Source organism: Physella acuta, unplaced genomic scaffold (assembly GCF_028476545.2).
Source record: "Physella acuta isolate Inbredline_101_S28 unplaced genomic scaffold, ASM2847654v3 ptg001079l, whole genome shotgun sequence".
NCBI classification, from domain to species: Eukaryota; Metazoa; Mollusca; class Gastropoda; family Physidae; genus Physella; species Physella acuta.
Window position 1 is genome coordinate 334,536 of NW_026732596.1, and position 20,315 is coordinate 354,850.

The 20,315-nt window shown below is 33.6% G+C and overlaps 1 protein-coding gene across 1 annotated transcript; it reads left to right on the forward strand.

The window, feature by feature from the left end:
• Positions 1-1,573: 1,573 nt before the first annotated feature.
• LOC131955563 (tubulin polyglutamylase TTLL7) lies at positions 1,574-20,071 on the forward strand. Its single transcript, XM_059319727.1, has 18 exons — positions 1,574-1,658; positions 2,677-2,848; positions 3,406-3,627; positions 4,204-4,261; positions 4,561-4,692; positions 5,234-5,392; positions 5,826-6,042; positions 6,432-6,755; positions 7,175-7,269; positions 7,579-7,723; positions 8,486-8,698; positions 9,337-9,429; positions 9,915-10,226; positions 11,340-11,474; positions 15,231-15,311; positions 15,900-16,060; positions 16,547-16,768; positions 17,950-20,071. Exons 2-18 carry the CDS (start codon positions 2,803-2,805, stop codon positions 18,062-18,064), a joined length of 2,730 nt encoding a protein of 909 aa, XP_059175710.1. The 5' UTR covers positions 1,574-1,658; positions 2,677-2,802; the 3' UTR covers positions 18,065-20,071.
• Positions 20,072-20,315: the final 244 nt, after the last annotated feature.

A 20,315-nucleotide genomic window follows, 5' to 3' on the forward strand; every position in this document is an offset into this window, starting at 1 on the left:
AAAACTCCAAAATTTGCCAAAATCTCGATTTAGATTTTTCCCCCAATGCGTCTTTATAAGATAAAGTGGGGAAACCACAAAACACTTTCACTATAGATCTACTCCCCCCCCCCCCCCCCCTCCTCTCCTTCCATGGAGATAAATGTCTGGGAAAAAAAACGTGATGTTAATTTTTGTCGAGCACTAACTAAAACGAAATCGGCGATTCAAAACACGTTTATCTGTCGCTGATTTGGTTTTACAAGAAAAACTATTTGTCTATAACTAACTGGGTCTCTCTTTTTTATTATAGATCTAGCCGTATTATTTAAAAGTATTTTAAAAGTAGCCTATTTAAAATTAATTATTTGTTTTAAAACAGATCCAGATCTAGAATCTATATGACGGATATGTACATCTAGTTTATAACCTAATTATTAGGCCTATACTAATACTAATTATAGGCCTAATTGTCAGAGTAATTGCCTATATAATACTAATAGTAATCTCGCCAGGGGCGGAACTACAGTGCCGCCAGACCCCGCAATGCGGGGGGGGGGGGGCAGGCCGTTTAGGGGCCCATGGCCGACCATAATAATTTTTTTTATAGTTAAAAAAATAATTTTCTAGTAAAAAAAAAAGATTAATACAGTAGTGATGTTTTACAATAACCAACACACGCTGTTTCGTAAAGGAAAAAAATATATAGGCTACATGACTTGTAGTGTAAAAGATAGGCAACCGTTCAAACCACTTCCATGACTTATTTCCCTTTTTTAAATAGTCAAATATGTGTGCTCTTATGAAACTTTTAATAGATTTGCACTAAACAAATTAAAAAGCAATCACTTCTCTTAAATAGTATTTTAAAAAATACAGAATAAAGAATGACATAGTATAAAAAGGAAATGTATTAAAAACTAATAATATAAATGCTAGAAAAACATAAAAATAAACAAAAGGCGAGAAACCATTACCCATACAAAGCTTTCATGCTTCATATTCTTTTGACCGACTGACCAACCACTTCTTCGACTCTATAAAACCTGCATAAGCCGTAGAACTGGATGGTGACCTACCTACCATCCATAATAAGGAAGCATTAGGCCAGACATTAAAACAGAAGATTTCAAAACAGACTAATAGCACTCACACAAATAATGTGTATATTAACATGTTTTTAATAAAAATAAAGACTAAGAATTTTAATTTTTTTTTAAATTTCGATCATGCCCGTATTGAGTATTCTATGTTCGTATTTCGTATATAGGGTCCTATATATATGTATATATATGTATATATATGTATATATATATATATATATATATATATATATATATATATATATATATATATGGGGCCCAAAAATTTTTTTAGCGGGGTGGCCCTTTTTTTCCAGTTCCGCCACTGAATCTCGCAGGCCATTAACTGGTTGTCTATTTCGGTATATTTACTACAGCAAGGAACATTATTTCAAAATTTTAACTGTCCGTTGGTAAGCTAGTTTTTGTTAACTTTTTGTTTAACAAGTGAGTTTATCTCAGATGTGCTGAACTAAATGTGATCGCCGTGTCTCTATGTTTTGGTTGCCGCCAAAACAATCATTTAGATGACTGGTTGTCATGTACTTTATAGTCACGTGACCAAACAAAGATGGCAGTCTTTACAGTCTACTCAGGGTATAAAACTACTACATTCACATTTCTTATTGAGTTTTACAGTATTTTCGGTTAATTAATAATTACATATTTTTTTAAATATGGATAATGTTGTTCTTTTAATAAATATAATGACATTAGTGCTATTTTAAAATGTGTTTGTTAATCTTCAACAAAAATTTAAAAAATCGAAGATTCTGTTTCAGATTGATTCTTCTGAATTCACATTCCGATACCTACACTTAACTACACTACATTCGATAGATCTAGATCTAGATCTCTAGATCTAGTCTATATTACTATAGGCCTATTCGATAATGATATATTTTTGTCAGATCCAGAATCTAGTGCATAAACTAGAGATCTAGAATCTTGATCTAGAGAATCTAGATCTACAAGAATTACTTAATTTATTACATTACAAACTTAAACTAACATTTACAAACATAGATCTACATTATAATTCATATAAGGATTATTCTACATGCCTCAATTCTGATTCTCTCTCTTTGCATCAGTGCAGTTTACAGACCGACTTAGTTTTTTGAGTCTAAATCACTTAAAGTAAATATCATTTTACTATAATTTTACTTTTAACATCAGCATACATTACCATTTCACTGATTTGTAATAAAATAATTTCATTCAACTGAAAATGTGAGAACTAAAATTTAAATGCCTCAAAATATGATTAGCCTATAGTCCTACCTATGCTGAAAATCTGGTTTTTACAGTAGGCCTATTTCTATATCAAATTACCCCTAGTTTATTTAACCATGCGTTGGATTAGGTCAATGCACAAGATAACTTTCCAGCTATTTTTATTACTGCATGCTTAAGAAAATTGTAATGATTCACACTTGTTAACACTTGTAGTTTTATATCAGAAAGTCACACTATTTTCCTTATAAAATGAAACTCGCACAAAAAAAAAACTTCAAACTTCTGTGCACAACACAGTTAACCACTACAAAACTAAAGCTGTAAAAAATTAAATTTGTCACTTTTTAACAAAAGTTGATTTTACTTTTATTTTCAGTAAACAGAGTGGGAAGGACTGCTCATCTCTCTCTGTTAAATTTTAAGTACATCTACAGTTGATAGTGGTAAAAATCCATGCAGGCCCTGATTGAGTGTGCTTGAGACACTGAGGTGCCTGGAAATTATGAAGAACAGTACGTCTTTAACTTCATTGTCATCTATGGATAAAGGTCAGTATATTTACTTAACTGGATTTTATTGTGGATAATTTTACTCACATACCTTGGAATTTTCTCTTTTATAAACGAGTTAGTCATAAAATCATACAATTTACCATTAATGACCAGTCTTGTTTAAATAACTATTTAATTCTTTATTTCTAAGCAGGGCATAATAGCCATTACAATTTACATCTGTCCATTAACTCAATTTACAGCTAACAGATATCATCTTCCCCTCTGCCTATGTCATTCCTCATCTCCAAGTCATTTTATTTCTTTGTAGTATGTGTGTCCACTTATGAAAATCTGAGTGGCTTATCATTATTATCAAAATTATGGTTTCTTTTATTGATGGGGGTAGGAGTTGAGAGAGAAGAAACCAGGAATGTCCCTTTAAATTCACTTTGCCTCAACTATTGGGATTAAGCGACTCAAACCTAGAAATCAGTTAACAATTCCCAAATTTGGTTTAGAATACAAAAATGACAAGATATAATTTGTAAATCTACCAATAAAAATAAGATTTAGAAAAACAAAGTTAAAAAAATGATATTGTTTTGTTTCAGATTTATCGTTGTCATTTTTAAGCTTACATAGCAAAACAGGATTAGCCCAGCACACTGCCGTATCAAATCCCCCAAGTGCACGCTATTCAGATTTTAATAATTCGCTGGATTACTCAAGCTATGGAAATGACGCCGAAGGATTGCCTTGTATACCTCATAAGAAACAGCAGAAACGCAAAGACCTGATTTCAGTTAATCTGAGTGGAACTAGATATGAAGTTGGTAAGGTGCTTGCCTAAGCTAAAGTTACTTTCTGCTCATAGTTGAAAGAGTAATTTATTTTAATTTGTTTCTGTCATGAAATAGATTATTTGAAAATTGGAACCATTACAACAAATTTATTTTGTTTTGTTTCATTCCTAAAAGATATTTTTAAAATGAAACCATTAGATCCATTAGATGAAATTAATTTAGATTGAAATTGAGCTTTTTTGAAAATGTCCTGAAAACTATTTGTCTGACTAAGAATTTTATGAAAGTCTTGCATGTTCTGCTTCACTTACAAAAATTTTAAATGTATAAAATTTTAAATTTTGTTCTTTTTAAAACTGACCAAATAAACTTTAGATTCAGGGTGCTTAATATAGGCTTATGATAAATATTTTAAAATCATTAGCCTTGTTTGCATATATTCACATATATGATACTGGTATGTCTAAGGATAATTTGTTAAGTCAAGTGTTATATATAGATTAGTATTTTGTTAAATAGTTGGGTTATGTTTGATTTTGATGTATTATTTTTCATGATACTAGGCTATAAAAAATAATTTTATATTTATATTCTTATGAACTTCAGTTCGTTATGTGGTTGAGAAGTTTGGCTTCTCAATCAGTAGAGATGATGACCCGACTTCGTAAGTCAATTTGTTATGTCTTTTGTTTGAAATTTTTTAAATTTCATAGTTGCACAATTTTCTAAAACAATGGGCATAGCGAACTATTTTTTTTTAATTATTAAAAGAAATATAGTGGAAACTGTTAATTTTTTATTTTTATTATTAAATTAGCCCAAAAAATAAAAGTTAATAAGCATTAATTTTAAAACTCTAGTCTCTCTGTTGTTTATCTTTTCAAAGCTAATAATTTCCTATATTGATTCCAATGAATTATTTTTGAGAAATTTCATCTAAATCTTGATTATTTCTTCTGGCAGCTATCTGATATGGAATGACACATTCGTTTCACCAGATAAGATTAGTGAGCTTAAACCGTACCAACACATCAATCATTTCCCAGGAATGGTTGAGGTGACGAGAAAAGATTCGCTGGCAAGAAATATGATGAAGTAGGTATTACATTATAGGCTATGGGACTGTTGAGTTAAAATGTAACTATGGCTAAAAAAATAATCTGCATGCTGTTGGTTTACTACCTTTTTAGTTCCAGTGCCTGCTTCCACCCCTTTATTAATGTAGTTTAAAATTGCTCGAAAAAACTAATAAAGAAATTAGCAATATCTTTGTAAATTTGCAATACAACAAAAATCCATATGTCCCTATCCAGTTTTCATATATGGATATATCTTGATTGAACCTTCAGACTAACACTGCCTCAGCAAGAGTTGAATTTTTATATTTATGTGCTTAGAATGCAGAAATTTATTATAATTGGAAAAGGGGGTGGGTAAAAAACTCAAAAAAAAAAAAGTTGTATTGAGTTCTAATTTATAAGAAAGGAACAGAACAACCTACCAGAAATAGAATTCATTTCCTAATTTGTTATAGCCTGATATAAGATTTGATCAGTTTTCTGTTATGTCACTAGAATGTTTTAATGATCACAAAAACTCCACTGTTAAAATTTACGTTGGTTCCTCTAATCCACAGAATGTCTAAAGTCATGCCAGACGAATTTAATTTTGTTCCAAAGACATGGATCCTCCCCACAGACTACACAGTTCTACAGAATTATGCAAAAGAAATGAAGCTGAAAAAGAAGTCAAAAACATACATAGTGAAACCCGCAAATGGTGCTCAGGGCCATGGGTAATTAGTTTTCCTTCTGTTAGCTAGGGTGCATGGATTACATTAGTACTTGTTTTTCTCTTCTGCATGTTCAAGCTCATAATGCCCATCTAATGAATGTTATTTTTCTCCTGTTAATTAGTGTTCATGGAATACATCTAATACATATTTTTTTTTCCTGTTTGCCCACATATGATGTTTTTTATGGCTAACTTTTAGAAATCAAGACCAATATTATAAACAACAGAATATTTCATCCGTACAGAAAAAAGTGATTAGATTTAAAAAAATGTATATCTCTGTTGACAAACAATCCATTGATTTCTGAGGTTTTATAACAAAGTATTTGCTTCTCCTACTTTGTTTATTTCGGTTTCTTATAATGAGTTGTAATTTGTATGACAAAAGTTACAGATACTGTAAACAATTTAACATTCATTTATCCTCATTTCAGAATATCTTTGTATAAAAACGCTGAGAAAATTCCACCCGCCGAGCACTTTGTGGTACAAGAATACATCGACAAGCCCTTGCTGTTAGATGGCTACAAATTCGATCTCAGGATCTATGTGCTCATAACATCTTGCGACCCCCTTAGAATTTTCCTATTTAATGATGGCCTGGTCAGGCTAGCCACGGAAAAATATCTCATCCCACATGAGAATAATATAGTGAGTGTCTGCTGCACATTTTTAAAAACATGTTTTATTGTGTGATAAATTCTGGAATCGGGTTTTTTTAATATGATTAATTTTAGAATACCTGTGTTTATACTGCTTATTCTACATTCACCCGTTTTGGCATAGTTAATTCTGGAATCATATATTTATTTAATTAATACAAGAAATTCATTTTAATTAGGCTTATATGATTAATATGAAAATCACCTGAAAATTATATAATTATATTATCGATTTTGTAGCTACCTGTAAGTGTAATAATAATTCTAGAATTCCCTTTTCATTTGATAAACAACACCATCTTTTAATTACCAATACATACTAAAATCACCTACAATTTATCAGTTACTTAAAACCTCTGATAATATTCATAATTCCAGAACCACCTCTTTATGCACTTGACAAACTACTCAGTGAATAAGCAGAGCGAATTCTATGACAAAAATACAGCACACGACACAGGCAGCAAGCGGTCTATACGCTACTTCAACGAGTACCTCCGGCGCAGTGACATAGACGGCGGCCTGCTGTGGCGCAACATTTCTGACATGATTGTTCGCACTCTGCTTGTTGCTCAGCCGCATGTGCTGCATGCGTACAGGATGTGCCGGCCTGGGGTGTCACCAGGCAGTGATAGCGTTTGCTTTGAAATTCTGGGGTTTGATATAATGATTGATAGGAAGCTGAGGCCTTGGTTGCTTGAGGTACGTGAGATCAAGGAGTTAATGATTATTTAAAGGAGTTTACGATTATTTTGTAGATATTTTCTGCCTACACCATGCTCAGAAAACTGATAAACTCACTTTCATTTGACCCCATAGATCGTTAGTTTTGAAAGAAAACTGAACTCTACTATGCTGAATAAGTTTTAAAATATTCTTTAAAATTAATATAATTTAAGAAAAGATTTCAAAAGCATGTTATGTTAGAAATAACACATAAGAAAAATTATTTTGTTAGTTTTCAGAATATAAAAGAAACTTTCTTTTCAATATTTGTTTATAAAAATATATTTGAAAAAGTTTTGAAACAATGATTTTATTAAGTAATTGAACAGAAGCTTATTCCAAGTTTTGGTAAATCAGAAATGAAGAATAATTGAAAATTGTTTCCTTGTTTACAGGTTAATAGATCTCCAAGTTTTGGCACAGATGAACATTTAGATTTGGAAATAAAATCAGCCTTGTTGGAAGACACCATCAGGCTTCTAAATATGAAGTATGTTGTTAAAATCTATTTCAATTTTTTTTTCTCGTATTTGCATATATCCTTGGCTACCATCTGGCTTTTAAATATGAAGTATGTTTATAAAATTAATTTACCATTAGTTATTACTTTCTTTTCTTATTTGCTAGTAGCCTTGGCTGCTAGACTGTATGTAGAAAAATCACTACCATGATACCATTTTATTCTTATACTACAAAAACAAGCAACCTTTTTTTTTTAAAATAATTTTATCTGATAGTTTGTTCTTTGATATTGTATTATTCATGTGATACAATTAATTTGAAAATGTTTGTTCTTTAGAGTTGGTGACAAACGTCGTAATATAGTAGCACAAAAAGCAGAGGCACAGAAACGTTTGTTTAAATCCAGTAGGAAAATTGATATACAGGATTGTTCTGAGTTTGATAGGAAAAGGTTGAACAATGAGAAGAAGAAAGAAGAATTGGTAGGTGTTGGAACTTGATCTTGCTGTTGATGTTAATACTTCTTAGGAAAATAAAGTTTACTATTTAAGACTTTGCAGTTTATAGTATCAGTTAAAGTGAGTACATTTTGTTTTATGGGACGGCGTGGCCTAGCGATAGAGTTCTTGACTTCTAACTCAAAAGTATCAAGTTCAAATCTGTGTTAAACTTAATATAATATCCCTGAGACCACCCAGCTCTGACGAACACCTAACTCATGTTAGGGAAAGTAAAGGCTGCTGGGTATAGTGCTCCCTTTATGTTCTGAGGTCACCAAAAACAGGTGTACTCTACTTCACTTGTCACATGTAATGTCAGGTTTAAAAAGGGAACATTACTTTACTTTAACATTATGTTTTGTTTTCCTTAGTAAGGACTTTGTAAGGATCAATTTGGTCACACATTTCTAGTGGAAGAAAGTCAAATACTTCACTACTGTACAGTCCTTGTAGAATTCACCTGTAAGGATAGTGTGGTCAGCACTATGTCCAGTCACTTTTATTTCCTTAATGTGCTTTAATGCACCTATTAGAGCTGAGTGGTCTTAGGGATGTCCTAAGGACTCAAGCACTAAATCTGAACTCTACCATGAACTTTACTTCCTCCATCCCATTGATCAATCATCAGTGACTTTACAATCAGTTAAAACTATTCTTAGTTAGTCAGTATTATTTACTTTAACTGTAACTGTTTGATTCTCTTTAACCTGCTAATGACAAATAAACATGTTCTATTTCCTACAGACAGAACTCTTGAATCGTTTGCGCAAAATGACTGCCAAGGAAGATTTTGAAAGACGGCACTCTGGCCAGTTCAAAAAGATCTTCCCTTCAGATGATAAAGCCAAACAAGAAAGATATTGTAACATTATGGCCCAGACCTTCTCTACCTTTCTCTCCAGGAGAGGTGTCAGCATGCAGAAGGAGATAGAGGTGTACTACAACAATAAGTACAAGGTAGTGTATACATTAAAACAGTGTGGTAGAGATGTACTTTGTAGTGTGTACATAGTGTGGTAAAGGTTTACTATAATAATAAGTACAAGGTAGTTTGTACATTAAAACAGTGGGGTAGAGGTGTACTATGTAGTGTGTACATAGTTGGAGTGGTAGAGGTGTACTACAATAACAAGTACAAGGTAGTGTGTACATTAAAACAGTGGGGTAGAGGTGTACTATGTAGTGTGTACATAGTTAGAGTGGTACTACAATAACAGGTACATGGTAATGTGTACATCAATTTAGAGGAAGTGTGACAGGTGTATTACAATATGTACAAGGTAGCATGTACATTAATTGAGAGGCAGTGGTAAAAATTGTGTACCAACAGTAAGTACAAAGTTTTGTGGAAGTGTGTAAATGTATGATATGGTATGTACAATCAATGTAAAGCAGTTTACAATAAGTTTGAGCCTCTGTGTAAAATAAGTGTGTGGTAGTTTGTGCAGAAATGAATACAAAGATATGTACACTAAACAAAAATTCTCTCTGATTCGCAATACACAATCATCCAGTGGTCTATTAGACTATGGAGCCATATATTTTTAAGTAAAGTTTAATTTGTATAAAACTGATGGTGTGGTGCCTTGTTTTAGGAAGAGGACATCCTAGACATGCTGGCTGAATGTGAGTTGGATGAGAAAGAGTCTCGGCTTTATCCTGCAGGAAAACCACCTAGAGGTCCAAAGGTGGGAAAATTTATTCAAACTTACAACCTCTTGGAAGCTTATTTCCAATTTTGTAATGAATATCTTGCTGATTGTTTTTATTTAATTTACATGTTAGTTTTTTTAATAAATGTCAAAAAAAAATTTTTGTCCAAAAAAGTTTACACAGTAATTTAAAACTAAGATTATAGTCCAATTATGAATTTATTACACACACTTTAATAGCTTTTTTTAATATTGAAGCTCACATTTTAACTCCTGATTTATTTTTATATCGATGTGCGGAATGGCTAATGAAGTTTGAAAGGCATGTTCTGCCCCCATCCCACTATTTTTCTTAAAATTACTACTGTTAAAGGATTGTTAAGTTTAAATTCACATTTGTAGAGTTGAGATGGCAGAACATCTTTGACTGCTTTTCCAAGTTAATTTGTAATTATAACAATACTTACCTTTATAATAAAGTATTTTAACCATGTAGCTGATGACAAAAATATTGTTTTTAGCCTCTGCAGAGCATGCCTGAGTCAGTGCCTACAACCAACGATGGTGAAGAGATTTATGACAGTGATACCAGTTTCCCCAACTCCGCCGATCTCCGAGCCCGGTCTGCTTCAAGAACCAGATCCCAGGGAGGGAGAAAGGACAGCAGGAGTCCGAACTCCCGCCCGGCGTCTGGCCAACCGGTTAAACTAGGCAACAAGAACGTGTTTGCCCAGCGTCCGCAGAGCCAGACGACGTATGGCCAACACACGGCTAGGAGTATGTACAAGGCTGGGAGCACTAACAAGCTGACTGCTCTGCAGCGATCAGATGTGGTAAGTTGGGGGGGGGGGACGGGACTCAGGGAGTATGTAGCAGTCTGACTGAAACACTTATACGCTGACTGTTGTGTTACAATCATATGTGGTAAGTTGGGGTGAGGGGGGGGGACACAAGAATGTATGTAGCAGTCTGGAACACTTATACGCTAACTGTTGTGTTACAATCATATGTGGTAAGTTGGGGTGAGGGGGGGGGGGGACACAAGGAAGTTTGTAGCTTGCTGGAAGCAGTTTTAAGCTTACTGTTGTGCCACAATCAGATGAGGTGAGGTAAGTGGGGGGGGGGGGAGGAGGGAGAACACAGGGAGTGCTAACAAGCTGTGTCCTGTTAATGATCCTTATTCAAACCAATAGTGACAGTGGAAAGAAAATGTGAGTTAAGAAGTTTTACTTTAATTGCACCATAAAACATGGAATAAAAGTTTACCTTTTCAAACCTATCAGCTGGTGGGGCAGATGATGTAGAGGTTCACATGTTTCTCAGTTTCTGTGACCTTCGCATATGAAGGGATAGTGTAATACTACACCCAACCACTTTTACTTTCACTTTATGTGAGACCAGGAACCCATCAGAACTGGGTGGACTTAGGGTCCTCTAAAGCAGGGGTCTCCAAACTTTTCAGCCCGAGGGTCGCATTAACTATCAAATATAAGTTCGGGGGCCAGAGATTCTTCCAGGTATATCATTGGGGTGGCATTGTTCCGCACCCACCTGCAACAAACATTTTTTTCCGTGGACAAAAAGATCTCCGAGGGCCTGATGAGAGGACCTCGCGGGCCGGATGCGGCCCGCGGGCCTTAGTTTGGAGACCCCTGCTCTAAAGGACTCAAACCATAGATCTAAACTTGAGACTTTTGGTTCAGCTTTACTGTCCGACCATGCTGTCTCATAAACAAAGCTATCATTAAACAAGTTTTAAAAAGTTCTAAAACTGCTGCATATCAGCTTTTATAAGGATATTTTTTAATCATTCAAAGTTGTTTACTTTGTGAGCATTGCATTCTTTGATATAACATCAACATCAGATCTACTCACTTGATGTTACTAAATAATAAATAAACACACACAAAATTCAAAATATGGATTTGCCTTCTGATTTTGTCCAGGATGAAAATTTGCTGAATCCAGTTGTGAATGAACAGGAGAATGAGATGTTGGTGAAGACGCTAGACTCACTGAATGAAATGAGAATTAAATTTCCAGGGAAGTCAGATATGGAAGCAGAGTACATGCTGGATCAGGTGGGGGAAAATTCACAATTTCTTGCCAATTTTTTTCAGTCAAATCTCTGTTTGCGAGTTCAGGCTAGTTGCACGCAGTATAAAATTTTAGTGCAACATTTTGTAGTATAGAGTTGAGTTCTCACAATTTCTTGCCTATTTTTTTTAGTCAAATTTTGTTAATAAGTTCAGACACATTTTACAGACAGCGGGAAATGTTGTAAAGTGCTTACATAAGATTATAAAATGTCTAGAGTTAAATGTTATGTTATGTTATGTCATCCTTCTAAATAAACCTGATGACAAACCAACTTTTTACTCAAGGTCTTGGTTAACCACGTCTACCCCCGACCTAGCTTTTGCTACTAATGGCATATCCAAAAAATGCAAAAGAGAAGTTGCAGATCAACTAGTCACTAGCGACCACCGACCAATCCTGATCCAGATAGAAACATCAAACAGGCCAATTGAAGCCTACCCCCGCCCTAGATGGAACTACAAAAAAGCTAATTGGGAGCTCTTCTCTTCCCTCACAGACTCCTACACAAGACCAATAAACTGTAAAACCAATCAGGTGAACAAGTCATACTCAGCCTTCTCAAAAGCAGTTCTGTTAGCAGCCAAAAAATCTATTCCAAGGGGAGCAAGGAAAAATTATATCCCAAACTGGACTCCAGACCTCCAGATACTCCATGACGAGACAATTGATGCTAGAAATATTGTTGAAGATAATCCCACTGTAGAAAATAACATAAAATTAAAATCAGCAAACGCAGTTTTTAGAAAAAAGTATCTAACTGCATTGAGGAAAAGCTGGCAAGAAAAAACAGAACACCTCAATGTAGATAGAGATGGTCATAAACTATGGAGTATTGCAAAAAGGCTAAACCAAGAAGAAAACAGAGCTACTCCCATAGTCATCGACATTGAAAACACGATCAAAACAGAAAAGGATGCAGCAAAAGAATTTATAACCCACTTCAGCAAAGTGGGACAAATAAATATCAGCCACCAAAGAGTAGAAGAGGTTAAAAATCAAACTGAAGTTAAAGAAAAACTACAGAAAGTCTCTCCCCCCTCCTCCACTGGAATGGTAGCTCGAATTAGCAAGAAGGAGCTTGAAGAAGCAATGAAGCTCCTCAAACTTAAGCAAGCTCCAGGCCCTGACAAAATCTCAAATGATATGCTCATGCACCTGGGCCCCAATGCTAAGAAAAAACTGCTCCAAATATTTAATGCAAGCTGGAAATCTGGGAAAATCCCAAATATTTGGAAAAAAGCAATCATGATACCTGTTCTAAAAATAGGAAAACCCAGGAACAAAGTCGATAGCTATCGCCCAATAAGTTTAACAAGCTGCGTTTGTAAACTGATGGAAAGAGTAGTAAACAACAGACTGACCTGGTTTCTAGAATCGAACAATCTACTAGCAGACGAACAGGCAGGCTTCAGGAAGTGCAGATCTACTGAAGACCAAATCACCTTCATTTCTCAGGAAATAGAAGATGGCTTTCAAGAAAAAAAACCAACCTCAATAGTGTGGGTCGACTTTGAAAAAGCCTTTGACAAGGTTTGGGAGCAAGGCTTAATTCTAAAACTAATAAACCATCAAGTATCTCATAACATGCTAAACTGGATAAAAGGTTACCTAAGCAACCGAAAAGCATCAGTCTCCATGCAAGGAAAAAGAAGTCACACAGTAACTATAAAAAATGGAGTCCCTCAAGGAGGAGTCTTGTCTCCTACTCTCTTCCTCATTTATATAAATGACCTAAATGAAAACATCCCAAGGAGAGTAAAAAGAAGCATGTTTGCAGACGACCTTTCACTAATCAGCACAGAGGAATATATTGGTACCTCAAAATTTCGTCTTCAAGAAACACTTGACAAGCTCGGCAAATGGACCAAAAACTGGGGCTTATCCATCAATACCAAGAAAACAACTTATTCAATCTTCACCTTATAAACTAAACATCAAAAAATGAAACTTACCCTAGAAAACCAAGAGCTAGAAAAAAATGACCACCCCAAATACCTAGGAGTCACTTTTGACACTCGACTTACCTGGAGAAAACAAATAGAAAACACACAAAGTAATGGGATCAAAAGACTTAATCTAATGAGGAAACTGGCAGGAACAGACTGGGGAGCAAATCACCACATCCTGAAAAAAACCTACACCAGCTATGTGAGACCTACGTTAGAATATGGTGCTTCGGCTTGGGGCTCAGCAGCAAAAACAAATATTAGCAAAATTGACAAAGTTCAGAACATTGGATTGAGAATAATGACAGGAGCCATGAAAACAACACCCATAAAAGCTATGGAGGAAATAGCCGCTCTTAGCTCAATAGAAGAAAGAAGAGAATCAAAAATCCTCACTCAATACACAAAGCTAGAGGCACTGGAAAACCATAACCTAAAACAAAAACTCCAGAAACCCAGTCCATCAACCAGACTACAAAGAACAAGTTTCATCAAAGAAGCAAAGAATCTGAAAAAGAAATATGAAATCGAAAATATCATTCCTGAAGCAATAAAAACTCAAAACCTCTCCCCGCCTTGGATCTCCCACTGTCACTTAACCATTATTGACTCAATAGACACCATAGGAAAAAAATCTGACTATGATCTAGAAGAACTTAGGAAAATAACAAATAAACACATTAAGGATCAGTACCCCAGCAACACCTGGACTAGAGTTTTCACAGATGGCTCAGCTGAAGATGCCACAAAAAACGGTGGGGCTGGCATACTTATTGAATGGCCAAGCGGAGAAAGCCTGGAAAAGGCAATAGCCACAGGCAGCCTATCCGACAATTTTAGGGCAGAAAAAGAAGCTTTAGAACACGCAGCAAACCTCCTGTCAGAACACCCTGAATCACCGAATAGTCAGATTGTATTCCTTACAGATGCCAAATCAGTCCTACAATCCCTTCAAAATCCGGAGTCCTATATCCAAACACTTATGACAGCACTAGAGAGGCTTAAAAATACCTGCAGCAGAATTGTGCTGCAGTGGATCCCGGGCCACTGCCAGATCCAGGGTAACGAGATCGCAGACCAGCTGGCAAAAATTGGGGGAAAGAAACCACAACCGGAAATTTCGCTACACCCAAAAGAAATAAAAAGAATAATTAAAAACAAACAAACGCAAATGTGGTCTGTCACACACCCTCACTACATTAAAGACGACGGCTATTACAATTTAACACGAAAACAACAATACATAATCTTTCGACTCAGAACAGGCCACAACAGACTAAATCAACACATGCACAAAAAACTGAAGGTTGGGTGTAGCGAAATGTGCCCTTGTGGCAAGGCCCCGGAAAACACTGAGCACGTACTCCAGGATTGTACTCTGTATAGCCAGGCAAGAGGCAGACACTGGCCCCAGCCCACCCCACTCAGGGAAAAACTATATGGGACACCTGACAAACTGGAAACCACAGTCCGGTTTGTCCACGAAGTTGGTCCTGTTGTCTGAATCCTCCACCATATTCAAAAATTAAGAACGAAGAAGAAGAAGAAGAAAAATGTTATGTTATGTTTATTGGCTTAGGTTAACGGCTTGAGTTATAAATTAATATATTTTATTGTATATCTAACATAGCAGCAATGATTATGTATTCAACATTTTCATAAAATTTCAAGTTTTAAAATATCTGTTGTGTGCATTACAATTTTTTCAATGAATTACATTGTCCACTATTTTAGAAATCTCATTTTTATAATTTAATAATAAGGTTAAATTTATTTCTTATCTTTTTTCAGTTGACTGAAAATTGGAAATTTCATAAACCAAGGATAGCTTCCTATTGGCTAGTGAAATTAGATTCAATTAAACGCAGAAAGGTAAACAGTTTTTGAATACTTCTAATTATATATAAATGAATAGGCCTACTCATAACTGGGATTGATTATTTATTAAATATTATTTATTTTTACATAAGTTAACTTTTATTTTTAAAAATATAAAACAACATGCAATAGAAATATTAGTCCTTATTTATTTAAAAATGGAAAGTGTGAAAGTGATTTTTTACCTTTCACAATTAGATTGTAGATTCATGCCTCTTACATGTACCCACTGGTGATATAGATATATTTCAATATAATGTACATATATATCAATAAATAATAATATAGATATAATGCACTTTAACAAATAATTTAACATTGATAAATACAATTTAATTTATATAGAAAGTTATATAGTAAAAAACAATGAATTTTATCATATGTGTAGATTAAAGATATAGTAAAAATCAAATAAATTTACATGCAGGTTATAGATAAAGCAATGAATTGACATGCAGGATATAGATTAAGCAATGAATTTACATGTAGGATATAGATATAGCAATGAACTTACATGCAGGATATAGATATAGCAATGAATTTACATGCAGGATATAGATATAGCAATGAATTTACATGCAGGTTATAGATATAGTGAAAACCAATGTGAGAGCTGTACTACAGAGAGTCTGGAGAACTTCCGACATTGAAAACCTCCGACTCAATAGGATATTCGGCCGTGTGTTCAACCGCTTGCTTTGGAGTCATGGCCAAGGATTGTGGAATTGTTTCTCATCAGGCCAGTAAGTCTGAAATGTTTGCTTGATATCTTATATTGTGAGAGTCAGTCTGAAATGTTTGTTTATTATTTTTTATTGTGACAGTCAGACTGAAACAAAACATTTGTTTTATATCCAATGTATTCACAACAAAATATTTCACCTTTAGCTGGTGATTTAGTTTGAATTTAATTCACAGCTATACTGTCAATCATCTTTAAGTTGTAGTTGAGAATTGAGAGTACTATTTTTTAATCAAGTGTATGTTAGGTGTTAACAATACTTCTTAGTTTTATTATTAGCTATAGTATTAGGAGCAAATTTTTACTTGAATATTGATGGATATTATTTTAATACTGAGGTGCTGTACGTACGCCACATAAGTTTTTTCAACAGCTTTTTTACCAAAACAAATATTCAAAATGGCAACAATAAAATGTAATGTTAGTTTCCATTTGTGTTAACCATTTTGAAAAATCTGGCACTCTTTATCTTTTTCTAAACTCGCAGCCATTCATGGGAGACAATATTCAGTAAAAGCAGTGAGAACATTGCAGAGAGTGAGATGAACTGCTGCCGAAGGATCGTTCAGCTTTGTAAAGACTGCCTTCTTATAGTTTACAAGTTTGCCGATGAGGCAAAGAACCAAAGCGTCAACAACGAACAGCAAGACCAGACACAGCAGCACCGCCTGCAGTTTGAGAACAGGTCACTTTTACAGCAGTCTCATGGGTGAGCTGAGAATCTTTTTTACTTTCTCGTATATACGAAGTGTAGAGAAAGTCTTGTAATCGTGCAAAAAAAAATGTTTACAAATCTCAACGTTTTACACCTCCCTGAGTCGGAAAAACATATTTTTGCAATCGTGTCCGTATGTCTGTGTATGTGTGTGTCTGTAAACATGATAACTTGAGTACCGTTACAGCTAGGTTGATGAAATTTCATATATAAGTATTTTATCAAAAGTGTAGATCCATATCAACTTTAAAGCAATTTCCGATAACTGGAAGTGGTACTTTTTCTACTTTGAATTTTTTCAAAAGCCTATAACTTGAGTACTATTTCAGATAGATAAATGAAATTTCAAATGTAAGTAAAAGATCTACTCCTCTACCTTCTATCAAATTTTGAGTAATTTCTGTTGACCGGAAGTAGTAATTTACACTCTTTCCTATTTCTCAAAAAACTCATGTAAATTTATAAAGTACTAATAATATTCCTCACTATTATATACATTTTGTTTTGGCGTTCGTTTGGAGCGCAATTCTTTTTTCTACGAGATTCTATTCTATTTTCAAAAGTTTAAGTAATTAAAAAACATGTCTATATTTCGAGTTGCCATCCCACATAGTGTTATATAAGAATATTCAAGAAAGTTTAGGGGAGATCACTCCCAGTTTATTCTAAAACTCTAAAGGTTTTGTTACAACAGTCTCAGGGGTGAGCTGAGAATCTTTTTTTCTAAAACTCTTAAGGCTTTGTTATCAAATTCCCCAAGTTGTGAGGGATGGTGCGGTTGAATGATAGAGCATTTTTGAGAACAGGTCACTTTAACAGCAGTCTCAGGGGTGAGCTAAAAACAAAATTTCTAAAACTCTAAAGTTTGTGCTGTAAAACTCCAAGTTGAGAGGTGTGTTTGAATGGTAGAGCGTTCAACTGCTAAATTGAAAGTCTCATCTGTACGTCATTTCTCAGTCATCTCAACGCTGATGGGCACCTGATTCAGGGAATGTAAAGGTGGTTGGGCACAGTGCTGACCACACTATCCCTTCACATGTCACTGAAACAGGTGAACTCTACTTTACCTGCCACTGTGGCCGTAAGGTTCGAAAGGGTGCTATATTTTGTTCTCAAGTTGTGAAAGTTTTGCATAAAAAGTATATATACAGAAATTCCTATTTTTACTTATTCAGATATTTTGGAGTTCGAGATATCAAACTCCCTGTAAACTGGAACAATTACACATCAAATCCTTACAGTCAGAGATACAACAAGCTGTACCAACAGTCCAGTTTCAGCACCCCCTGATGCCTGCTGACAGTTCATTCACAATGTTCAAAAATTGTTTCAAATATTTCAGTTTGCACTTTGTGAACATTTGCTGCTAAAGTAAATCAATAGCATAATTTTTAAGCTTCTGTTTTTATTTATTTGTTATGGGTAATCATTAACGATTTAAAATGTTGAGTAAGTAGTACTACAAGTAGATGTTTACTTCAACTGAAGACAATTTTATTTTAAATTTCAGTGTACCTAATATTCTACAGTAAACATGGTAATATTAAACATTAAAGTAATTGTTTTTAAGACTATTGCACATTTAAATAGTATAAAATATACAATGTTGATTTCTGTTAATTTTTTTTAGATCTTAGCTTGGTTAATTCCCTCATTTCATAAGGTGCTTTACAAGAGTTAAATTTGTTATTTAAATAATGTATTTTTTTAACTTACATTTCGCTAATTTTAAAAAGTAAATTGTTTTAGATTGGGGATTTAAACAATACCTCTTTTTGTTTTCACATCTTAATTTTACAACTATGGGAAAGTTGTTCTGCTAAATGACTATTTATTTATCCATCGCTGGACAATCAATTGCTAATCAGCCAAAATATTTATTGTTTAAAAATGAGTTGATCATCAGTCTGCCAGCTAGATTGTCATCAGATGAATTTGAAAGCTGTGTTAATTGTACCATCAGACAGAATCTGTCTCAATCACTATGTCAATAATCACCTGTTTTGAATGTATATATATATATTTATATGCATATACACTAAGCTTTTGAAATTCACAACAAATTACAATATTTGTAATTTTACACAGGGAGTTTGTATGTGCATACATTTCAATAATGCATTCAATCTACAGAAAAATTTGTACTTGTATTATGCACATATTTTACTCATACTTTTCCAATATTTATTTCTGGTAACAAATTAATTTGCCAACCAAGATGTACAATATACTGTGTTATTTTTCTGTATTTTATTCCAAAATCAAAATTTATCAATTGATTCCTTAAAATAGAAACTAAATGTCTTTCAGTTAGAACATCAATATACTTTTAACTTACATTTTCTGAAGGTGTGTGGTGCATACTTCTTCAATTGAAATCAATTTGTTAATTTAAAATATTTAGCGTTTAGGAAATGAACAAAGGGTTTAAAATATGTTACATTTTTAGTAATTAATTGGCTGCATTTAAAACAAATTATTCCTTATTTAACTGAAATAAAATGACAAAACATCTTAAGATAATCTAACAATAGTACCTTTACTTTCTCTAACATCATTTTACCAAGTATTATATATAACCATCATACATGTTTATTTTTTACAACATTTTGATTAGAATTATAAATGCCAGTAATTAATGGGGGTTTTTTTTATTTAATAGCATTTCACATTACTTGAATGAGTTTATAATTTTTTTTTAACACACAAGGTTTGCCATTCTTTTGATTTGTTGCATTAGTTTATTTGCTATTCATCTTGCAACTTTTTTATCATCCTGTTTGGTTGGGATTTTTTTATATCATAAGCACATGTTAGAATGTAAATGTAACTCATATGAATTAACATTGACTACTTATTATGTATTTGGAACAATTAATACTTTACATATAAAACGTTAACAAAATAACTCTGTTATTGTTATATTGTTTTTCTTTAAATAGCTAAATTATTTTCTAAATTAAAATTGTATCCTAGTCAACACAGTAGACTATGCACTATTTTTACATATTAGAACACATCAGTGAAATTTTTCTTTGTAGATATATTAAGAAATTTATTTAACACTTTCCACAAAAATTTATTTTTAGGAACTTTTGAGCCATCTAAAGAAATGAATACGTGTTATGTTACTTGTTTGGCATGTTTATACATTATTGTAAATTATGCCTTTTACTAACATCAAATCAAAAGTTATTTTATAAAAGATAATTGAAAACTGTTTTTTACTACATCTGTTTTCAATAAAAAAAACAAAGACTTTCATAATTTTTCGTAATAAATTTCTAATTACATTTCTAAAAAAATGATTGCTCTTGTTTATTTTCTACAAGCTACTATACTTATAAGTAGAATAAAATGGAAATCTTTGATATGGAGACAGCCCCCAAACTACTAACAGAATTATAAGATATTCATTCAATGAAGTATTAAGTTCTCCATTAGTCCATAAGATGGCTGAGGTGTCATCCATAAATAACGTCACTTTTTTTTTGACAATTTTTACCTCTCCCCCCTCCCCTCAATCACACGTCACAAAAAG